Here is a 24,152-nt window from a genome sequence, read left to right as displayed (position 1 = left end):
GTCACAAACATTACCCCGACATTTCGCGAATACAGGGGCATGTTTTCACAAAAGGGGTCGGGTGACGCGACCACCCGACCCGACACGATGATTCGAAGTAAGCCAAGCCCGCTATGATTCATGAACACGAAGAATGAATGCAGTTAATATTTGGACCAATATATCATGAAGTTCATAATCATGATCAAATCTTTGCATCCTTTGCAAATAAACTGTTTGTATCATTGTTTTGACTTAGTTGTGTTATTGCGTTTGTAAAGGGAGAATTATAAATGTTCTATTGTGTACAATATCATGTTAGAAGTCAGATGAGATTCATGGACGAAGCAGTTTCTGTAGAAGAATTCTAATATTTTTCTGAAGAATGCGTTTTGTAAATTAAATTCTCGTATTGTGTATTTTCGTATTTGCTATTTTCATAGTTTGCATTTCGACAATGTAAAAAGGAACACGATAACAAACTTGAGTTGTTACTTGGTATTATACAACCTTATTAGAGCGTTACTTTAGACTGAATATCATTCATGTTAATTTTGTTTGATTATTGATAATCAATACAAGTTTGAAATCAGATCATTGCAAAAAGAGTGTTCACGGCTAATCAGTTAACATTCGAAATCAAAGAAACATTGTTCATGTCTCAAACGCACGTATATGCTGTCATCATCTTTCACGAGCATCTTGCCTGAGTATAAAAGTTAAATATGAAAATGAATTTGTATTGTTAGCGACAGTTGTATACATAGTGGAAGACGCGATACATGAACTCTTCACCCTACGTTTTTCACTTAGTTCATCACGCAACGCGCGATGAAGAATAGTAAAATCAACGATTTTGGTTGAGTATTCTCTCCGTTTCGATTTGTTCTATTTGTTATTGACATAATTTTTCCAACCTGTCATCAGAGTGACAAATTCAATTATTATAGTAGCTTTGTATGTTTTTGAAATATACGATATGGCACATACGACAGTACTTTGTTAGTTGTTTGTATAAAGAGTATAATGTTTAATATTTGCGTCGATATCTTGCATTTCAGGTTAGGATTTATGATCAGATAAGGTGTAATAAGTCGCCATTTCGTGTGCTCTAAAATCAGAAAAAGAGATGGAGAGATGACAAGATGGGGAAAAGAGTTACAGTCTTGTTTTAACGTAAGGCGATATGATCGGCATAATTCATTTATCAACATAATGACTATGTTAAATGTATAATAAATTACATTTCAACCAGCAGAAGCAAATGAAAAATCATTATTTCAATTGAAACTCAAAAACTGGAATGAAATTTTAAACGGATAGATTTGCTTTAATACAACAATTTCATATGCCGTATTGCCCAAGACAAATGAGAACTGTTACGTGTCGAGTTTTCTAATACAATTTGAAATATCTTTTACACGCCACTCCTGTAAATTTATGATGAAGAAAAAGAGACATTTCATTTATATAAGTGTTTGCTATCAATAAACTGAATTTAAAGAAAGTCTTCTCGTGTACTTTGAATCTTTGGTGAAACATTAAATTATTTTAAATATCGTTTACACGTCACTCCTGTAAATTTCTGACGTGGAAAAGGAGAATTTTCATTAAGGTATGTATTTCCCATCAATCAACTGAATTTAAAGAAAGGCTTCTCGTGTACTTTGAATTTCTGGTGAAACATTTAATTGAATATCGTATTTTTATTCACCTTTTTAATTTATTCATTTATGCACCTAACTTTTAATATTCTTTTTGTGGAAACGTTATTTGCATTAATTTAAATCAGGACAGTTATTGAAGAGGGAAGGTGGAATTGATAAAATAATACCCCTGATATTTTCAGCTATTCATATTTTTGTATCGGGATCAAAATTTCAACTCTATTTCTACGACATAGTTATCATCAATACAGTTGCACAAGTTTTCATGATGGAAATATATAATATACTTTATATAAATGAAAGACTTTAATAGTTTTTTCGATCTGTATTAACGTGTTTCAAAGTTAACAGAGCGGAAGTTGAATCACCTTTTCTCGTTGGACCAAAAAAAAAAAAAAAAGCATTTCAGAAACCCTCAGTTCTAACAATTTAATAGATATTTTGCGAATTGTTCCGGTGAAAAGGTCCATTAGTTCTGTATTGCTAAACCCTGCTTTGATCATTCATGGATGTAGGCCAGCTTTCCGTTAAAAACACGTTACATTGTTAAAGCGGTATCGCACAGGCTTAGTAAAGCAGAAAAAGAAGCGAAAATATGGTGTTATGATTTTATTTTCGCGCGAACAATTGAATAAAGGGACTGTGATATTGAAATCCCATCCGGCATGATTTCTTAGAATCAAATACTTCGTCGTCGTAGCAAGGTAGGAATACTTGAACTACTCAGCCTTCAATGCACAAAAGCATCGTAATCAAGTCCTGAGATATTTGACGCTACAGCGTGAAATACTAAAAGGATCAGGGCTGGCGTGGGTGATATTTCAAAGAGAGGTTGTAAAACATGGTTTCCTTGTACACAATGCACTTCATCTTATCTGACATGCCATATCAAACTGCAAAAGTGATTTCTAATATAAGTTCGGTAACAAAGACTTATTGAAAATATATCACTTTCTGTTTTTTCCGGAGAAAAATTGAATGTTCTTTTGCTTATGTCGTTGAAGGCTCTTTCTCTTTTGGGTTGCTTTTAATCACAAGTTAACAGTATGAATCGTTTTGACTCTACAGTGATTTTTCGTAAAAATTAATGACAACGACAATAACAATCTTGATGATTTGTTTTCTTGTTTACACATTCTATTACAGATTGAGTGAAAGTAGAAGAAGAAGAAGTAGAAGAAAAAGAAGAAGGAGAAGAAGAAGAAGAAGAAGAAGAAGAAGAAGAAGAAACTGTCAGAGTAGGAGGAGTGTATATGAGTATAAAAGAGGATGTTGAACTAGAAGTAGATTGTAAATCTGGTGAGATCACTGTTCATATTTGCATCATATATACGATTTTAAAAAAGGAAGAAAGAAGTAAAACAGCAGTAGGGGTAGGACATAGTCGTGTCATCATATATCAGTCATAGGAGAGTCTAAACAATACAAATCAAAGTCTCAAAATCATTCATAAATAGAGATACTGCAATTCTAATATTTTATTGCAATTCAGCATCAAGAAAAATGTGCCAAAATACAGATATGTTTTAAATCTATCTAAATCTATACTACACACATTACATAAACTCTACTAATTTCTATTGCAAACAAACTAACAAAATAGGATAAAGGTTAAACAAAACCAAAAAACTAAAATGACAAAATGCTTAAAACTTAGAATGGAAAATATTTCAGTTAAGTATATGTTTCAGTTTGAGCTTATAACTATTATGTTAATAAAACCTTTACCCTGTTAATAAAAAAAGAAATTACAATTACACTATCATAATTTGCCCAAACAATGATTGAATATAGCAAATCAACTTTCTTGCTCACTAGATTGTTCAAATATTACAAGAATTGTTAAGATGTTACATAATTAATTACATTGCTTCATTAATTTTCCATTACTCAAGGTATAAACAATAAAGATGAACCTTATGAATCTTATGAAATTAATGAGAGCTGCAAATTCAACAACTATCATTATGTAATAGTGGATGAGACAACAATCTTTAATACAATACAATCACTAATTAAGAAATTATCTATAATTTTTGACATAATCTTCAGTATTCTTCACTGACATGAAGTGCCAAGGTTATAACCACCAAAGAATTACAATCAGGGGAATGTTTGAAATTGCAAGATATTTATGTTAATACGCTCGGCTGTATCACTAGCCCATATATGACTAACATCCAGCATGACTCAAGGTCCTTGAAGGCCCATGTAGTAGTAAAGTGCAATAAAGACTAATTTGACTAAAAAGTAGGCCTAAAGTTTAGACAAGAAACTGAAAACTGGAAAATAGATTTCCGTTTCATGATTTTAAAGTACTAGTCTACAACAAACAAACAAAACAACTTATTTTTTCCAGAACTGGTCCCTTTGCACATCAACCAGATAATTGTCTTAAACGACTTGCCTATGGTAGTCCCTGCTCACGTTGGTTAAGAGACATAAACATTTACATAAATGCGGAGTAAAAAAAAGAGAGATCCTTAAATTGATTAGGCGATCGCAGCTTTGGGAAGATAATAGTAAAGTTATGATAAATAAGATGAATACAATTATGAGGTAAACTAATAATATAGTAATAATGTTATGGCAATAATAATGATAATCAGAATTACCGTCTCTAAGCGCTTTACAGATATCAATACCCCTGTCATCAGATTTATTCATACACAATGTGCACCATCTCCACTCCCTGGGGAGTATCCCTACCATATGGTCACCATTAGGACATATGGCAATTCCTATTACAAAGGCTTTCGTCATCCTACCGGTATAGTAGTATCATCTCCAAACGTCTATGTTCCTACCATATGGTCCCCGTTAGGACATACAGCAATTCCTATTACAAAATCTTTTGTCATCCTACCAGTATAATACTAATAGTATCAACTCCAAATGTTAATGTTCCTAAACACAAGTAGCTTTTAAATACACTACACACATACACAATCATGTTTATGCATTTCAGTGTAGAGGTAAACTTCACAAATAGGTGTATGAGAGACCCTGTATGCAAATTAACATATATTGCAACATTTATATTACAGAATAATAGCAAGCACACAACCATTACAAAAATAAGAAAAAAATCTTAAAAAACAGTACTTTATTATGTGGGCAAGCCGTAAGGACAAAATAAGTGTGCTGCCAGCTGCAAAATAACAAATAATCTTGTAAAAAGTAAAAAAACTACCAGTTAACTGATAACTAATTAACAAGGTAAAAAAAATGCATACCAGTATTTCAGTATACAGGGAAGAATAAATCGATTTTCACAATAGTGATGCAGTTCAATACTAGATTATTCTTATTGGGGTTTAATTTAAATAGAATAAAGGCAATTCCTATATCTAAATAGAATTTTGTATCATAAACTAGGCTACAAACAAGTTTGAAAACACATTTTTTTGCTCAATGTAATAATATTGATATATATATACAATTAACAACTAGATTATTCATACTCTTACATTTTTTTTTCAATTTTTAAGTATATGACAAATTGATTTTCCTGATATTTGTTTCCTGAAAATGTGACATATGAAATCTTACATCTTAAAGTATGCAACAGAGGCCCTAATTCAACTAGTTCACCTTTCATACTTGAGTTACAATCAAACATGAAACACATCAAATTTACAAGGGGCATTAATAATTTAGTTGTTAACCATATATGTGCCATATTCTAGGCCTATTCTCACTCTTATTCTAGCAAGCTTACTTTGGGTAAAATAACAGACTAATTAATTCCCCTCCCCCCTCCCCCCCCCCAAAAAAAAATAAAAAAAATCATAGGCTGAGAAGCAACAAAGTATAAAGCAAGGAATCTTAAACACACACTTGATCCGTCTTCGACGTAGAATGGATGGAAACAGAGAAGGGCTCCCTCTGTCGAGGGATACCTTACAGGCTATCTCACCCTTCCCAAGTTGGAAAACATAGCATAGAGAATAAGTCATGCATTCTACAATTTACACTTCAAGATTTTGAATATCATATTCACAACATATTTTTTTCCGGAACACACCAATAAAAAACAACAATATAATAACAAAGTTTAAATTTTTGGTGGATCGTACAAATCTACCATATAACATGTTTACATAATTTTCTTCTTTTTATTCCTTCAGAAAATATACTTTTTGATTTCATTTAATCATTTATTTCTTTATTCAAATCCTTTTTTTCTCCAGAAAATATTTTATTTGATTTATTTCTTCATATATTTATCTATTCCGTTCCATTTTTTCTCTCCAAAAGACGCTTAATTTTGTGTCATTTATTCCTCAATTTATCTACTGCTATTTATGATAACAATGATAGTATTCGTAATTTAACTACCCTTCATGCCTTCAAAGTTGCTCTAAAAACCCATCTCTTTCTAAACGGTGCTATTTAATCATGTCAATGTAGCGTAATAATTTGTGTTGTTTTAGTTTACTTTATTTTAGTTAAGAAAGTTATATTTTTTTGCGATAGTAATACATGTATGTACAGCGCCATGAGCGTCAGAGCCTGGCGGATACCGGCGCTATATAAATATCCATATTATTATTATTATTATTATTATTATTATAAATAATACAACATAGGATGTGACAGATAAAAGGTAAAACAGTGTTGATCAAGGTCAAAGATTTGGTGCAAGAGTGTTTTTCATGGTTAACGAGTTGGTCTTGGACACAATCAATTTTGTTTCTCTCTTCTTTTTTTTGTACTTTGGAGTACAGTTTATTTTGTATACTTTTCCTGCATAATATTTCACAAAAAGAGACGAATCTAGGGTTTAAAACAGAAGCTTGAAGGCCAAAAAAAATAGGAATCATTCCTCCAAAATAGGAATGGTTGTCAGCTATGCTGGTGTAGTGACCCCCTACTTGACTTCCATGTCCTGTTTCTCACTGACCTCTGACTCCTTATAATGTTTGAGAGTCCTGGCTGAAGGGTCGGTCGCCCCGGTCCACTTAGGCATCCATATATAGGGGATCCAGTCAGACCGTCCGGGGTAGTATTTCTCAAAGACCTGTCTGTAGTAGTATGCTTCCTTGGATCGAGGAGGGTTGAAAGGGAAGCGTTTGGGCGAGTCCTCAAGCTGGTCGTTGGTCACCTGCAAGAGAGGAGAAAAATGTAAGGTAATGTAACAGAAATACTTTAAAAGAGCATTGTATTTTGGGAAGGTTGAAGGGGAAGTCTTTGGGAGAGTCCACAAGCTGGTCGTTGGTCAAATGGAAGAGAGGGGAAAATGAAGTGTAACTGAAAAACTAAAAGAGCATTGTAGCTCGTGCTCTGTTCCAATAACAGGATACGAGAAACTACTGAAATCCTTACATTTGAGTTAATGAAACACAGCCTTCAAATAAAGTTCTTTTGAATATGAGATGAAAGATGTGCGATCACAAAAAGTAAGATAAAATCTGATGAACGATACAGAAACTTGATAGTGATACCTAGTGGCATGAAAGGTCATGTCCAAAGAGGAGATAAGGTTTACTTGTAAGTTGTGGTAATGTGGGTACATTAAAATTTGTAATCAGTTTGGGTAATATTGTGCTCATTCATCATTCAAGGAATCAGAGGTATACACTAGCTCGTCATATTCCTGGTTGTAGTCTAGTGGAAAAGGACCTGACTGCAGATCACAAGGTACCGGGTTCGAGTCCCGCCGCGGCAATAATGTCCTTGAGCAAGACGTAATCTACATTTGCCACTCTCCACCCAGGTGTTAAATAGGTACAGGGTAAGTTGTGAAAGTTAATGTGCTTGGATGAGCAAGTGTGCGCTTGTAAAATGGCGCCTGGCCAAAAAGCTCTGCAGGAAGTGGAGAATGTGCATACATTGTGTGCGGGTAAGCCTGAATCTAATGATCCAGGTAATAGAATATCTGTAAAGCACTTAAGACACATCGTTGGGTGTATTAAGCGCTGTATAAAAGCGAAAAATTAAGGCTCTTTAGGCAGGACCTTTATAAAAAAAAAAAAATGAAATACATGTCCCGAATCTTGCACCTACCTTTGTTTCAATATGCTCCTGCAGGACCTCGTACCAGGACTTCTCGACGGACGAGACACCGTCGCTGAAAGCTTCTTTGGGTCTCCATAAGATCTCCGAAGGTAGAAGACCGGTTCCATCGAAGGCCTTGCGGAACAGGTATTTCTCGATGCCTTTGTTTGGACAGCGCATCTCCTTCGGCAAGGACAGGAAGTAGGAGGTGAAGTGGTGATCGAGGAATGGACAACGAAGCTCAAGTCTGTGGGGAAACAGGAGATGTTTGAAAGAATTAAAGTAGATTTAAAACAGATGCAAAAGAATTATTTTTTAGTTATACTCAAAATCGGGTCGTTTGAAGCCCCACTGCACTACTTGTAGCTTCTTGCTTCCTCTATATAGAAAACAATGCCTAAGCAGTGCCTGTTGGTCAGCCATGATCCTCTTTCTCTTATGTTAATTGAGAGCTGAGTTGATGAGATGACCACACTGGCCAAACTAGTACATACAGGCTTGAATTGTTAAAGACGCGTCGCACACAGGACCTAGTGAAGAACGGATTAGTGGAAATGATGCACCAACAGGACATCAGTAGGACCATCTTAGCGTGTGACGTGTCGCAGAGTACTGTCTAGTGAAACAGGCCCCTGGTCTTAAGTTGTCTAATTGCATTCTCAACTGTGTACCCATGAACAAAGTAGATGGCGTCTCACCCGTAACCGACAGACTTGCACTTCTGTACGGTTTAAAGGCAGAGAGCTTCTTTATCACATAACACAATGAGGGAGCAATATTGGCCTACAATGGAATGCCATTTGTCATTACACAACAATAGTACACTTTACAGGGATTGGTATACTTGCCTCAGATTCTAAACAAAATCCTGGATTTAGGTCATGCTGCAATGATAATTATAAACCTTTAGGTCAGTCAGGAACCCCATGACTTTTACAAGCCGATCCCCTGTCTGATTATCAAGATATCTATGATCGAAAATTGAATCCAAATTTCGCGTTTGTCAAACGGTTTTCATAACACTACAGTCTATTGGGGAAAATGAGTATGGTAAAACCGGTCACTCAAAGATTTTTTACTTGTTTGAAGCACTTCATGATTATTTTGAAACACAATATTTTCAGGGCTTCAATATTATACCATATCACAGACACTGATAACACGTAGGGCCATGCATCTCAGATTTGTACAGCTGGAAACATTGTTAGCAATGCATTAAGAAGAAAAGAAAAACTTAATACTTTTTGGGGTAAAGATTTGCTTACCCATGAGCAGCTGTAGTTCTGTCTGCACGAAGCACATCATAGAGGTAGAGATCCTTGAGCAGCCTCCTGCTCTCATCATCACCAGCCGACGCATCGGGTTGCTTGTGGAAATAGATGTACCCCTGAGCGAGTTCATCGGCACCCTCGCCGGAATAGACGACGATGGTGTCTGTCTCCTTACGGATGTATCGAGCTACGAGGTACATGCCTGAAACAAGACAATACATTATACTGTATTAATATATACAGAGGAATAGAGGAACCTAGTATAAAATAAAATCAGAACATATGTGCATGTAATGGCTGACGAAGGGCAAAATGTAAGAGCAATCTTTATATGCAGACATATTGGTTGTTGTTGTTGTTGGGTTTATAAGGCTGTCCAATCTGACAAGATCAATTCCGCCTGGCTGTGCTGTTTTTCGAGTTATTCATCAGTGAGATTAGATGGCGCTATTTCTTTTTCTCTGGCTCGAATATTGATTCAGTGGGCATCACAGCTTTCGTTCATTGATGGTGCGGGCAATAATTTAGGTGTTGACCATGAACAGGGTGCAGGTATTTTGGTGTTGGTAAAGGCCATTTTATAACCCCCCCCCCCCCGCCCCCCAAGGAAAAGGAGAGGGATACATGTTTGTTTATTTGATAAACAATCACAAGATCAATAATCGAGCAGATGATTAAAGCTGAAACATATCGATGCTTAATTTAGAAAGTGCTGTGACACCGTCCTTTCTTTTTAAAACTGGAATATTTATACAATTTTTAATGTCATTGTTGAAATACAGTAAAATAATTGTTTTTATATTTGAAAGTGATTTACAAAGTTTTTGTGTTTATCTACATTGAGATACAAGTTTTTAGTTTTTATTCAAATTGAGATACGAGTTCTTACTTTCAACTCTGAATGAGTTACAAGGATTTGGTTGAATAAGTTACAAGGATTTGAGTACACTAACTTTGGTACTGTTAGGCCGTGTGTGAGTTACGACGAAAAGGAATTACGTATCTTATGTTATGAGGTTTTGTCAGTGCAGCTTCAAAGGGGGTTAAAGTTACGAGGTTTAGTTTAAGGGTGTTTGGGTGGAATTTGTGAAAAAAACGAGAAGGAGGCGTTCCATGGATTCATCAGGTGGTGTCGTAGGCCATTAGGTACAAAGTTATGCAAAAACATCAAAATCTCAAAAAATTGAGACACAAGGTTTTGTCACCCCACCGACGATAACTGTGATTCAATCTTCACAGAAGAAAAGTGTCCTTACCGACCGAGGCTCGAAGAGTTGTGATGTCATAACTCTCTAAAGATTTGATCACATGTTCAACTGCTTCGATGCCCTCTTCTGGTGTGAATCCAATCTCGTGATGTTCACTGCCGATGTGAGAGGCCACCTGTATAGAGCAATCAGAAAGACTGACTGATAAGAGAGCATGTATGTGCTTGTATGTAAGCAGCCAGGGGACCAACAGCTTGAAGTCCTCTCTGATGGAACTAGCCCAATTTAAAGATTGGTTGGTTTTTTTTTTGGTTTTTTTTTACCTGACTGCAATAAAAAAAAGCATGCATGTGCTTGTATGTTGCATAAAACTGACCATTAATAGTAGCTCTGCCATCAATGGTAACTACTATGGTAATATTGCTCAAGAGCAAATAAAAATCAAGTATTCCATGGAGATAACACCAAGGATAAGTTTTATGCAAGGGGACCAACGTCCTTGAGTTCGTCTTTGAGGGACTTGGTAACGAGGATTAATGCCTTACAAAAGAGCACTGGCACATCAAATTGGTTTCGAAACCCGGGACCTCCTGGTTATGAGACCACTGCTCTACCACTGAGCCATCATGCTTCACTCAAAAGATGTTTGGTCCATAAGAATTCTAAACTTTTAATTTTTTTTTAAAGAATCTTGCTTCAGGGGTACCAATGAGCTCTTTTTCTGTTTCCTTCTGTAGCTTTGATAGACAAGTGCGACTGTATAAGTGAACATCCTGAATCTCTGATTGCTTACCTTTCTGGCTGCAACGACATCAGGACTGCCTTTCATTCCGATAGAGAAGGTCTGAAGAGGATAGTCAAAGCCATCCTTGACCATCGTCTTCATGACGAGGGATGATACCAGGCTAGAATCCAAACCACCTGATTGTAGAAAGACCAGGTAAAGAGGGAGGGAGAGAGAGAGGGAGAGAGGGAGAGAGGGAGGGAGAGAGAGTGAAATTGTGAGAGGGGTGGGAGGGCAGAAAAAGAGGGAGAGAAGGGAGAATGGAGATAAACGTGAGGTAGAAGGGGGAGTTAGAAAGAGAGAGAGAAAGATAGAGGGGGAGGTGGCGAAGGAGGGGAAGGAAGATAGATAGAGCAGGAGAAAAGAGAGAAAATCGTTTTTAAAAGAGAGAAAATAGTTTTTAAAAGAAAAAAAGTCAGAAAGAAATAGAGAGGTAAAGAAAGAAGGGAGAAAAGTTATACAAATTCAATCCTCACATGTTCAATCAAAAAGTACATTTTGGTTTTTATGTTTGTTGCACTTGTTATATATTCCAAATGTTTCAACTTGCCATCTCTTTAAAAAAAAAAACTCTCTCCGTCTGATAGAGATCATGGCATCAATTGTAAAATAAATGAGAATATAAGTGTAGTACTTCTATACATAACAAGAAGTTTCTAATTTGAAACGGTTAAAACATAATTCCCCAAACAGACAATGATTTTGTTTGTTGTGTACAAAAGTGCACAATGTCAATAAATTTCTACTGCATGGAGGACAAGGGGATAAACCTTAATCTTGAGACACACATAATTAGCATCTCTCATATAAGGGACTTGGTAACATTGTTCACATGAGAGAAGATGGTGCTAAGGTATGTAGTGACTTCAACGCTAGATGTACAATTAAAGATAATTCATCTGAAGGACTGAGTGAAAACAGACCATTATTAATGATAAAAATTGGGAAAAATTGGGAAAAACTGATCTGATCGATTCCTTAATTCTCACAACTATATCATTACAATTTAATTACATTTTAAGTGAATGTAAATTGTCACAAAGCAATGAATTGGCTCTATACATCATTCCAGACATTTAAGTTCTGAACGATTTTTAAAATCCTGTCTTACGTCTTATTTTCATGCGAAAACAGTTGGGGAAATTCAAAAATGGTAGGGAGAATTTACTGTTACAGGGTGTAGCACAGTGACACCTTCAAAGAAAACCACAAATATCTTTGTGGTTTGAGAATTTGTGCATGTTAAAGGATTAGTACAGTAGAAGGAATATAATAAGTAACATTTTATATCAAAATTACGCAGTTTTTTCATTGATCTTCAACAATGTTACCGAGTCACTTTAATCAACCACAAGACTAACCTGACAACATGCATCCGATACGACGCCCACCCATCATTCGTTTCCTCACTGCTTCAGTAAAGAGAGCACGGATGTTGGCATAAATGTCCTCATCTGTTAGAAGAAAAGAACCATGAATTGAATCATTTGGAATTTAATTTGAATTGAATTTATTCAATCAGGGTTAAACTCACATCAGCCTAAAAATACTGCTTTTCAGCAAGTTCGTGTTACAAACATAGAACAGATGGGTGTTTCACAAAGATTTAGATCAACTTTAAGTTGGACTTGAACTATGGCAGGCCTTTCATGCCACTAGTTCCTCTTACCATTGGTCTCTCAAGGGACTTACAAATCGTGGTCACAAATCTATAGAATTTACCTGATTTGATACTTCATTATTGGAGGAAAAAATATTATCTTAAGATCATAATTAAGAGACCAATGGTGAGAGCAACCAGTGGCATGAATGGCCTGCCATATTTAAGTCCAACTTAACATCGATCTTAGTTTTGGGGAAACACCCCCCCCCCCCCCCCCAGATCATATAGACATCAAATTGAATACAAATACATAGGAAAAACATGCAAGCACTGTTTAATATTATAAGACGGTTTTAGAATATAAGCAATCCGATTGGTCAATTGACATCACATGGGCATGCATTTCCACATTTCCTCAGCGTGCGAAAAAGCTCCCATCAAAAATTGGACTTACCTGTAGGTGTGAGACTGCCCTCTACTTGAAGACTGCCCTCAACGGAGGACCACTTTGGCGTCTGCTCGAAGGAGTGGAACTGGATGAGTTCTAGAGGGGATACCTTGCCGCTGGGTAGCAGGTTGAAGCTCTGGACATGACCAGGAGGGAAAGGTTTAATGGTCACATCCCTGTCGTCACAGCCATGCCTCAAACCAAGAAGACCTTTGAAAAAAAAGAAAAGAAAGTGTCGTTGCTTAAAAAGTGTGTATCAGAGAAAAGGGTATCCAGGGTGGTGTTTCATAAAGCTGTGCGTAAAGTTATGCATGACTTTACGAATGACTTGAATATGAAGAGCTAAATGGGATTCTCAAATCCTTTTAATTGCATAAACTAAAGTTGAAATATGCAGAATGAGATTAACCTCATCATTATTAACAACACATTTTAATGCAAAGTGTATTTTGGGCTACAATGTAATTGAGAATTTGAGATTATGGGAAATACAGTAGCACTTTGTCAGGAAAACTTTGGGCATCCCATTTGGCTCTTCATATTCAAATCTTTTGTAAAGTCATTTGTAACTTTAGGCATAGCTTTATGAAACACCCTCCAGCTTTGGTAGCTCCTAATTAAAAAGTCATAACGAATATTATTTTGAGATCTATTTCATGATGAAGAGTGAATTAATCTCTATCCAATAATACACTTTTCATAATATTTCTATTACGGGTGACTGAGTACCAGGGTCTTGTCAATGTTGTCAATATTGCCTTGTACCTAGTTTGGGCAATGTATCTAGGCTTTCACTCCACCTTGTTTCAATCTATAGGATAAGCTTGAATTATTGTGTATATTGTATGTGCCTTGAACACCACCTGGGTGGATATGTTGTGCATTATATAAGTCTACATTATATTTTCTAGGAGACAAATTGTCTTTGGGACTTTTCCAGTTCAATTCTCTAATAAAAGCAAATGTTACTGTTGAAAAATGAGATCAAACTATTGGAAACCATTTGAAATAGTGTGGAAAAAACATATATTTAAATAATCGTTCTACTCAGTAAATGGCTACAAAATGGTAATCAGTAGCCATTCATGTTCTGGACTATCAGAAATTAAAGCTTGGTTATCAATGCAACAATTTTAATAAAAATATTTACCTTTAGCCTCTGAGCTGATAGCCATAAAGCCGTCCTCGTTGAGAAGAGAGAACATAGGCCTCACCCCGTATGTATCACGACCAATATGAACCTAGGTAACGATAGAATGAGGAAAAAAAAGAAAATAAATAATAGAGCAGGGCTCGACACTAACTGACGCCTGGGACACATGGGCACCTAAAACCTCAGTCCAGAACCCCCAAGTTTTGAAGTTTTACATAGATGTAGGGTTTATACTGTACATACAGACTGTAAAATGTTCAATCTGGACGCCATTCCAATAAAAGTTGGTGCGTAGCCCCGGATAAAGCGAGAAACAGGCATCCAGGACACATTGGCACATTAAAATCTCAGTCCGGAACCCCCAAATTTGGAAGTTTTTACATAGGGCTCATACATACAGACTGTAAAAAGCTCAATCCGGACTCCCTTTGCCCTTTCAATAATAGATGGTGTGGAGCCCTGGATATGGCAAGAGATATTTAACATTTCCACTGACCACCTTAGCAACCGGATGATATTTAAAAAAAGAGTAAACGATACAGTAAGAGACCATTCTTTACGCCTCGACTCAAAAGTTCATGTCTAGAAAGGTCAATGATTAGTTTGCAGGACACAAACACTTGTCCTTTGTCATTGTGCATGTATGTCTGCAATGTGATACTATGCTGATGGTATACAATGTACTTAAGCTGCTCTGTACTTCAGCTGCTTTTGGAAAAGCCAGATAAATACAGAGATAGGCTCTCCTCAAGACTTTTATGAATCGTGGTAAGGTGTCAAATTAGAGTCTGTGCTTGCAGACTAGTCAACTATATACCACACTGATCTAGCCCCTATTCAAATTAACTGAAGCATTAGGGCGGAGATACTAAAGATGGCTCACAGTAGGCAACAGCTTGGAAATGGCAATGAAAGTCGCCAGACCGTAAATAATAGTATGCAGCGAGGTCATTATTGTCGCAGCAAGGTGTATAGTGTATCAATTGAATGATATAGAAAAAGCACACAAACAGACTGGTGTAACCTTGATAAAAACATTTCACAGACTCACAGTCACTGACAAAAATGTCCATTCCTAATTCACAAACACTAAATGATCTAAATATCCAGGCTGTAATATCTATACATCTCCTCATTCCAACTTTCACACTTCTAGTTCTTAGGTATATTCACCAAATTCTACCTGTAAGACAGGTACAATTTCCCTCTCATGATAATTCCCAATAGTTTGTGGTTCTGCTCCATAACTTAATTTTGATGCACATATTGTGTCCATATTTGTGTCATCAATTGCTAGGTTCTAATATTTCATTTGAAATTGAAAACCGAAACCGAAAAGTCACCAGAGCAGTCAGTAATATTAAGCAAGGTTGTTATAATTTCCACTGCCATACATCTTGTAGTTTGTGAATATTAAATTTAAATAAAATAAGCACTTTGTATAAATTAGCAGCGTGGTATGGTATTCATGATTAATGTTTTCACATACAAATTGACAAGTTTTTGTTGCATATGTATTCATTCATTTAATATGAATTTCAATTTGTCCTCAAGAATTGGAGAGTATATTGGTGCAAATTTAAATAAGAAAAAAAAAGATCAATTTAGCTCTTAAAGCCCATCTGTACTAGGGCAAATGCGGGATTAGACCACCCTGGTCACTGGGCAGGTGGTTATCTCATCAAATCAGCTCTCGATTAACATAAGAAAAAGAGGATCATGGGGGACCAATGGTCACCGATTAATGCTTTGTTTGTTATATAGAGGGCGCAAGTAGCTACAAGTTGTGCAGTCCTGCTTTAAATAATCAATAATCACTTTCCTGGAAGGGAATCGTTACCTGTTTACTAGCTGTATCAACGATACACATAGCGAACACACCGTCGGCCATAGATGCTGCGTACTCTATACCACCCCTGATGTAAAGGTGAAGCAGAATCTCACCATCCATCTTGCTTGCTATCGGGAAACCAAAGGCCTCGCTCAGCTGTGTGAAAATATGGATTTTTTTTTGCACATCAATGTCTGCATCAGATACAGTTGGTATCAACATTGTATATTAGTTTTTTTGTCAACACAAGAATAGCTCCTCTACATTACCATATGTCCCTCAATACAGCCCAAAGCAAAATATATATTTTTTTTTTCCATATGAAATAAGGTTTCGTCCATTTTTTAAAACCAAAAGCATTTGGTAAATATGTTATGTAGATTTTAACATTCAGTGTAGCTTTTATTTGACTATTTAAGAACATATTTTCTGTCATTACTAGAACTGAAACTTATCTTTCAAAAGGAGTATATATATATTTCTTAATCATTTGTTTGCTTTTATGTTATCTAAAATAACCATTTGCAAATTTTGCATTTCACCATTCTATACCCAGACTCTTGGAATTTCTACTCTAAAATGTGTTACTTCATAGTGCTATTAAAAAAAATCTCATGAATCCATCTTTAACTGATTCCTCACAGGTAATGGTGGTGCCTGCTAAAAGCCTTTGGGAATAAGAGACTTCAGTAGTTAAAAGGTTAAAGGTATAGACCAGTTCTGGTCATGCAATTGCATTGTGAAAAAAGAAACATTTTGGAATCAGTCAGAAAAGGTTGATCACCTAGCATAGAAGTATTGGTGTTTACTTCAAGGTTCTGGAATCATCAAAATGATAAGAAATTTGGCCCAGTCTTGATAAAGTTACAAGCAGTAAGCACTGTACACAAAAAGATGTATATGGGGCTACACGATGTCTATCCAGTCCGGATAGATATGATAATTTACCAAATATATCAATTAGTAGGCGGTTTCTCTGCAAAATTTGTATTATCACGTATTAGTCATAACATATTCTTTCACATGATTGGTAATAAGAACTTCCATTTCATTTTTTTTAAAGGGGGGCGTTTCCAAAACTGGTCTATACCTTTAAGATCTCACAATCTTTTTATGAAATGAAATCGACTGTGCTTCATCATACCTTTTTATAGTTGTAGATCTCTCCGTTGTATAGCAGCGTGAGATGAGGAAAGCCGTTGATACGGAGAGGCTGCATCCCAAACACGTTACCTACGATGGCTAGACGATGGAAACACAGACAACAGTTGTTGTACTTGGGGATGCTCTCCGTCCGGAACGAATCGGGACCACGATGAGCTATCTTGAGCGCACTCCCAAGATGCTTGTGGACATCCACGTCACTCCCGAATAGCGCCCATATACCACACATCTTGATTTTTAGTGTTGATTTTTTTAAAGCTGCAATTGAGGACAAATGAAAATGGACAACATGATTACGAGAATTGAAAACAGAAATGTCAAAAGACTCAACTCCGTTTCGTTGACAATCAGCCATGCATGAAGTCTTTTGTCTATGGCCGATTGTCAACGAAACGGAGTTAAGTCTTTTCTTAATTTTGTGTGTTGCTAAGGCAGGCAGCCAGTGAAAATGAATTTGTTTGATAAAATTATGGATATATGCAAGCACTACTTTAAACATACAGAACTTTGTTATTCCTAGCTCGTTTTTTGTGATTGAGGTGTCATATGAAAGGGCAGAAACTCAACTTTCTAGAAATGTGATTTTCTCTTTGAAATTCAGATACCGTCTGCCAAATGACTTTTTGGTTTCCTCTCTTCAAATTCATCTTAATCACTCATGCTATGGCTAGTAAGGGGCTAAGGAATTGCAGTGAGAAAAGCCAAAAAAGTTAGTCCGGGGTTAAGCAAAACAAGTGTGAAAAGAGTATAAATGAAGTGAACAGGAACTCATACCAGCTAAATACTTCTCAGATTAGGAGAATACACACACAATACACATGTGTCTTTGTACCTCAACTTCTGTTGTTACTAATACACACTGTGTTGGAAACTCTCTGTTGTTGGGAGGTCAACCTTGACCAGATGACCATTATGTGTGTGCGTGTCATAGCATTGACCAAGTGCATGGTCAATAGCATGAGATGGGTGTGGTCAGCCTATTGAGAGGTGAAAGTGACTTCACTTAGAAGTTGTATGACTACGGTATCTAGATCCTTATTCTGTTTTTCCACAGTTTCTAGGAATTCTCTTTTATTGTTGAAAGATCATGTTGACACCTACAGTACATATGGTAGCTGCCTGCATGCCTGCATGTATACTTTAACATGTACACTCTTTCTTCTGGTCATGCAATTGCATCGTGAAAGAAACAGTGTGGAATCGATCGAGAAGGTTGACCATTTAGTTTAATTATTGGTGTGTACTACAAGGTTCTGGAGTCATCAAAATGATCAGCAATTTGGCCCAGTCTTGGTAAAGTAACAAGCACTGTACACAGAAAGATGTATTGATTTGATTGATTTGATTTGATTTGATTTGATTTATTTACCAACAGCAATACATTTTCATACATTTTATACAATAATTACATTTACAGGAAGAGAAACTATTGGTTGGTAAAAAGGGGCCAGATAATAGCACATGTGCTAGTCGAGCCTAACCCCTTAAACAACTAAACAAAGTATTTTGGTACAAATCAGTTTAGAGAATGTAACAAAACAAAAAATAATTAATTTACTTTTACAATCGATGCTTTAAAAAAAAAAAAAAATAAAATAAATACTCAATAATGTCGTACAATATACAAACTAATAATGTAAAATATGAATTATGAATTGTGTACACTTGATATTTCATTCATGACTTGTTCAACAGATGACTTGTAACAGAATTCCGAAACCTATTTCTAGACCTTGTCAATCTGACATCAACAGGTAATCTATTCCAAAATTCACTGCCCACAAAAGACAATGAAAATTGACCTTGTGTCGTTCTTAATTTTGGAAGACGTAATTGTCCATCTTCTTTTTGTCTTGTGGAATAGCTATGTTCTATAATGTCACAGTACTCTATCAAAATATGAGGCAAATTGCCATTGACTAGATCAAACATGAAAGTAGAAATGGATAAATCATGTAAATTATACACATTTAGGATTCGCAATCTTTTAAATAATGGATCTGAAGGAGTTCTCCATTCACTAAATGTTATGGCACGAACTGCCATTTTTTGTGAATATAATATACTTTTAAGATTAGTCTTATAAGTGCTTCCCCACACCTCTATTCCGTAAGAAATGTGTGGTTGTATTGCTTTATATAATAATATCAGAGTACGAATAGGAACAAAATGTCGCAATCTAAATAGCACTCCAACTTTCTTTCTAATACACTGATTTACAAAACGAATATGACTCTTCCAAGACAAATGTCTATCAATGTGAACCCCAACAAAAGTGGCAACATCAACCTCTTTAATTTCCTCGCCAGCAATTTTTAGTTTACCATTTATACCTATTTTTTTCCTTCTACTACATATTAACATGAAATTAGTTTTCATGCACCACTTATGTATCTTCTGTATGTTGTTATTCACTTCATGTACATCAATTTCACCCTGGTCAGCAGAAAAAGTATGAAATAGATTGGAGTCATCGGCAAACAGCCGAAAATTAAAATAATCAGTAACAGTTGGCAAATCATTTATATAGATTAAAAACAGAGTTGGCCCTAATACTGATCCTTGTGGAACACCACATCTTATCCTTTTCCTTTCTGATAACGTTTGACCACACTGGACAAACTGAAATCGGTTACTGAGATAATCCTTTACCCATTCTAGAGGTAACCCTCGAATGCCATACCTAGATAGTTTACCTAGCAATATATTATGATTAATTGTGTCAAATGCTTTTTTAAAGTCGATGAACATACCCAGAGTTACTTTTCCCTGATCTATAGATTTCAAAGTTGAATTTATCAAGTTGATCAAAGACAATTTAGTGCTATATTTCTTTCGGAATCCATATTGATGGTAATAGAATATATCATTTTTTTCTAGAAATTGTATCAATCTGATATTTATCAATTTTTCTAAAACTTTACCGATGACAGGTAAAACCGATATTGGTCTATAATTACCTGGATCTTCTCTTGGCCCTTTTTTGTGTAGGGGAGTAACCTTTGCAATCTTTATTTCATCTGGAACCTTGCCAGTTTCTAATGACAAGTTAAATATATATGCCAGTGGATGTGAAATATATGGAGCACTATCTCTAATTAACTGCACTGGCATGTTATCGTGACCACAAGCCTTTTTGGTATCAAGTAGCAGAACTTGACTCTTAATTTCAACTGCAGTTATTGGTTTCCAAAATAAAGATTGCTCTATATTCTGCCCCAAAAAATCACCATATGCTACATCTGTATTCGGCAATTCATCTGCTAAATTTGGTCCAATATTTACAAAAAAGTCATTAAATCCATTCACAATATCAGATTGAGATGTAAGTTGCATATTTTCTCCATGAACCTTCTTAATTAGTCTGTCCACTTCAGTGCTTCTCGGTGATCTGTTTTTTCCAGCTAACAATTCATTGATAATGGCCCATGTTTTATTTGTATCCTTCATATTATTTTGTAACAAATCGCAATAGTAATTTCTTTTTGCATTTCTTAGTAGAGTGGTCAGTACATTTCTGTATTTTTTGTACTTATCAACAAGATCCTGTCGATGATTTGATTTTATAACTTTTGAATACATTGTATATTTTACACGAATAGATTTCATGATCCCTCGAGATATCCATGGTTTTTTGGCAGCTTTCTTCTTTCCTAACTGCTTAGTTAACAATGGTGCATGTTTATTACAAAGGTTTGAGAAAGAACTACAAAAATTGAGATAAGCTGTGTTGACATCTTTTGAATGATATACTGTTTCCCAGTTATAGGCAGCAAGATCTTCTCTAAATACATTTATATCATATTTCTTGTAACATCTATATTTAATTATTTTTTTACTAGACTGCACTTTTGCTAAGTTCTTGAAGATTGCAAAAACTGTGAAATGATCGGAGACATCAGATTGTATAATACCTGAATGAATTTCAGATATATTAATATTTGAATATATATGATCTATTAAAGTAGCAGACTCTTTTGTTACCCTTGTCGGTGATTGAATCAATTGATCCAAGCCTATACATTGTAATGATGTCAGAAACTCTTATTGGGACTAGTACTAGTCGGACTACACCAACATGTGGCATAAAAATCGGGACTCATTTTTAAATCTGTTACAACTACTTGTCAATTATTTAGAATATGAACGCATTTAAAGAGCCATGCTTTTCAGCGGACATTTTTACTATCCATGTTCTTTCACTCTTGCATGATATTACAATGATATAGATCTAATGCTCACAAATAATTTTTTACCTCTTCCGAGAACTCACGGTACTCTCCCTTCTCTAGTCTAGAATCTAGGGAGTCTAGCTAAGGACTGTGTTTATAAAAGCAGGGCTTGAATCAATCCAAGGCCACCAAGGCCATGGATGCCCCTTTGATTGGCCTCAATGCCCCTCTCAATGGCCTTGGAGATTTGTTGTGCCCTTTCCAATTCTTCCTATTTGTTCTGTAATATAGGAATGTGCCCTACAGAAAAGTGGCCTTGCTCTAAAAATATTGAAATTTAAGGCCTGTAAAAGAATAATGCAAAATGACAATTTTCATCTAAGATGAGGGATTTTAGATCTAGAATTAATGAGTGGAAAAAAGTGCGGCGAGCTGTCTGAAAAGGCACCCCACCCTAGACAACTCAACAGTGGCGAGTTTTCCAGGGTAGACCTATTGTCAGTAGGGGCGCTGGTCCGAGAATAAGGATCGTCTTTATAAACAAGGATCGTCTTCGTAAACACGGACCGATGCGTCCTCAAAAAACGGATTTTTGCAGACGTTTCATATTTTCGATCGGCACATTGGCGATGCAAAAAACGGATTTTGCAATGATTTTCTTAAAGCATTTTACATTGACATTGTACAGAGACCTTCACATTATAAGCAATAAATCCTTGGGAAGACGGACAACCCATAAAAGTAGACGGTGAACTGAGGTTATTTTCCCCTGGGGAATTCATTTTTGGCATCGCCAGCGAGCGGTTCTGTAACATAAAACCCCCAGAGCGCCGATGAAAAAAAACGTCCTCGAAAATGCAGACGAACCTTATTTTTGAGGACTCATTTTGTCCTCGTTTATGAGGATATCCTTGTTTATGAGGACGATCCTCATTCTCGGACCAGCGCCCCTACTGATTGTGGCAAGATGTCCAGGATATTGTGTCGAGTTGTCTTTTGTGGCGAGTTGTCTGGAATTTGTATATAGGGTCTAGGGTCTACATATTATATAGGCGGAACCGCGGAAGGCACTCGTAATCTGAAAGAATTAGAAACCACTCAACATCAACAGTTCAGAAGGCCAACTCAGCTCAGGACAACTAGTGGATAGATAGACACTACATGAGAATCCCCGGCCAGCCCATGTCAGGCCACACCATATGGGATGGACGCAGCCCATGCCCAGTACACGCCTCGCGTCCCCGCCGCGCCCCAGCTCGTGGATCGCGTCGATCGCGGTCGGCCGTCGCGTCGGGACTCTTTTAGTTTAAAAGAGTTTCTCATAAAACGTACCACAAATAAGTTGCGGGTCCCTAAATCTCAATGTAACAGGGTCAATTGTGACTTATTTTGATAACTTACCGTAAATGTGAGAAGAATTAGTTGGGAAAGTCCAAAAAGGAGCCTGTAGATGTACAAACCTCAGACCGCTGTGAGACAATGAAGCGTTTGCAGTGAAACTGCCACATGCATGCAATCCAGCACGAATGACGCAATTCCTCTCATGAATATTCATATAATATTCTTGTCAATTCTCGCAGTGGCCAATGAACACCTGCTATGCTGCCCTACCTCTTGATGTTGTTATGAATATTCAGGAAAATTCATGACGTCTCTCTAGAAAATAATAAACATACGCCCAGATTCATGAAACACATGTGTTTAGTTTTAAACCTAAACTCTTTTTAGTATTTGTTGATAATATTATTATAAGAAAACAAAAATAGAAAAGATTTTTAATTTTTTTTAAAATAATTCTTTTAAAAGAAAATAAATTCAATATTAAACAATTTTTTTATTAGTAAAAACAGTAAAATAAGTGTTCAAATTGATCATCTTGTCATATATTTATTCATATAAGATCTTAGTTAAAGACTGCATGAGGAACCTCTTTGCAGGTGCGTAGAGATCAGTGATTGCATCAGGCTGGGGGGAAAATTGTCCTTGTCATGATTGGCTGTTTCCTTTCCAGGTATTGCATCATATCTACAATAGGGCGTGGCTAGGACAAGAGGGAGGGGAGGAGGGAGAGAGAGAGAGAGAGGGGAGAGGGGGGGGGGGGGGGGGGGGGTGAGGGGGGGGGGGTGAGGGGGGGGGGGTGTCGAAAAGATGAAACCGGATTCATCAAGTGAGCTAATTAAAAATAAATATTATGACAGAAATATTTAGCAATTACTTTAAAATCTGACGAGTTATCAAAACAACGTCGAGGACGATTTCATTCATTTGCTATATGACTTTGAGTGGGAAAAGGGGGCGTCAGGATTTTCATAGGTTGTGAGCTCATATGAATGCATGTAGCCCTCTTTACCAGGAAACCCTGGAAGGCGCCAACAATTTGCTGTTAAAAGACGTCTTTTTGAGAGCCATCTACGCACGGATTAGAAACAACGAAATCTAGCTCTTTATACAGGCTATAATACAGCTTTATCTATTTTGGGGGTAAAAATTACAGGTTCTTATTCCAACAATTTCATCTATATTTTGCGATAATGATATTATTGTGAAGCGCATTATCATTTGTTTTTGTCAATTCATTTACAGGTTATTACACGGGCAGCTCGCTTGATGAAAAACAAAAACGTGTCAGCCGAACTCATTTAAAGGGACTTGGTAACATTATTCAGATGATTTTATACTATCGTATAAATTATTGCTGTTGTGTTTTATTTGTTTTGTTTTTTTTAGTTTTTTTCTTTTTGTTGTAACTGTAATTTCTCCTATGATTGTTTGTAAAAATGTGATTGTGAATGATCAATAAAACATATAAACAAAAGTAATTAAAAAAAAATTAAAAAACATTGTTCAGATGAGAACAAAATGTTGCTAAGGT

General features: G+C 36.1%; 1 protein-coding gene across 1 annotated transcript; it reads right to left on the bottom strand.

The window, feature by feature from the left end:
* Positions 1-6,305: 6,305 nt before the first annotated feature.
* LOC591708 (asparagine synthetase [glutamine-hydrolyzing]) lies at positions 6,306-22,809 on the bottom strand. The gene is made up of 11 exons (XM_030990811.1): positions 22,682-22,809; positions 17,089-17,366; positions 15,954-16,100; positions 14,111-14,201; positions 12,967-13,170; positions 12,271-12,363; positions 10,919-11,046; positions 10,174-10,300; positions 8,912-9,119; positions 7,656-7,893; positions 6,306-6,753 (listed from the first exon to the last, which is right to left on the bottom strand). The coding sequence occupies exons 2-11, from the start codon at positions 17,335-17,337 to the stop codon at positions 6,520-6,522; spliced, it is 1,719 nt and encodes a 572-aa protein (XP_030846671.1). The 5' UTR covers positions 17,338-17,366; positions 22,682-22,809; the 3' UTR covers positions 6,306-6,519.
* Positions 22,810-24,152: the final 1,343 nt, after the last annotated feature.

This window comes from Strongylocentrotus purpuratus, unplaced genomic scaffold (assembly GCF_000002235.5).
Source record: "Strongylocentrotus purpuratus isolate Spur 01 unplaced genomic scaffold, Spur_5.0 spur5_scaffold_19, whole genome shotgun sequence".
NCBI lineage: Eukaryota > Metazoa > Echinodermata > Echinoidea > Camarodonta > Strongylocentrotidae > Strongylocentrotus > Strongylocentrotus purpuratus.
The sequence above is the reverse complement of the archived record's forward strand: the minus strand, read 5'-3'. Positions and strand labels throughout refer to the sequence as shown.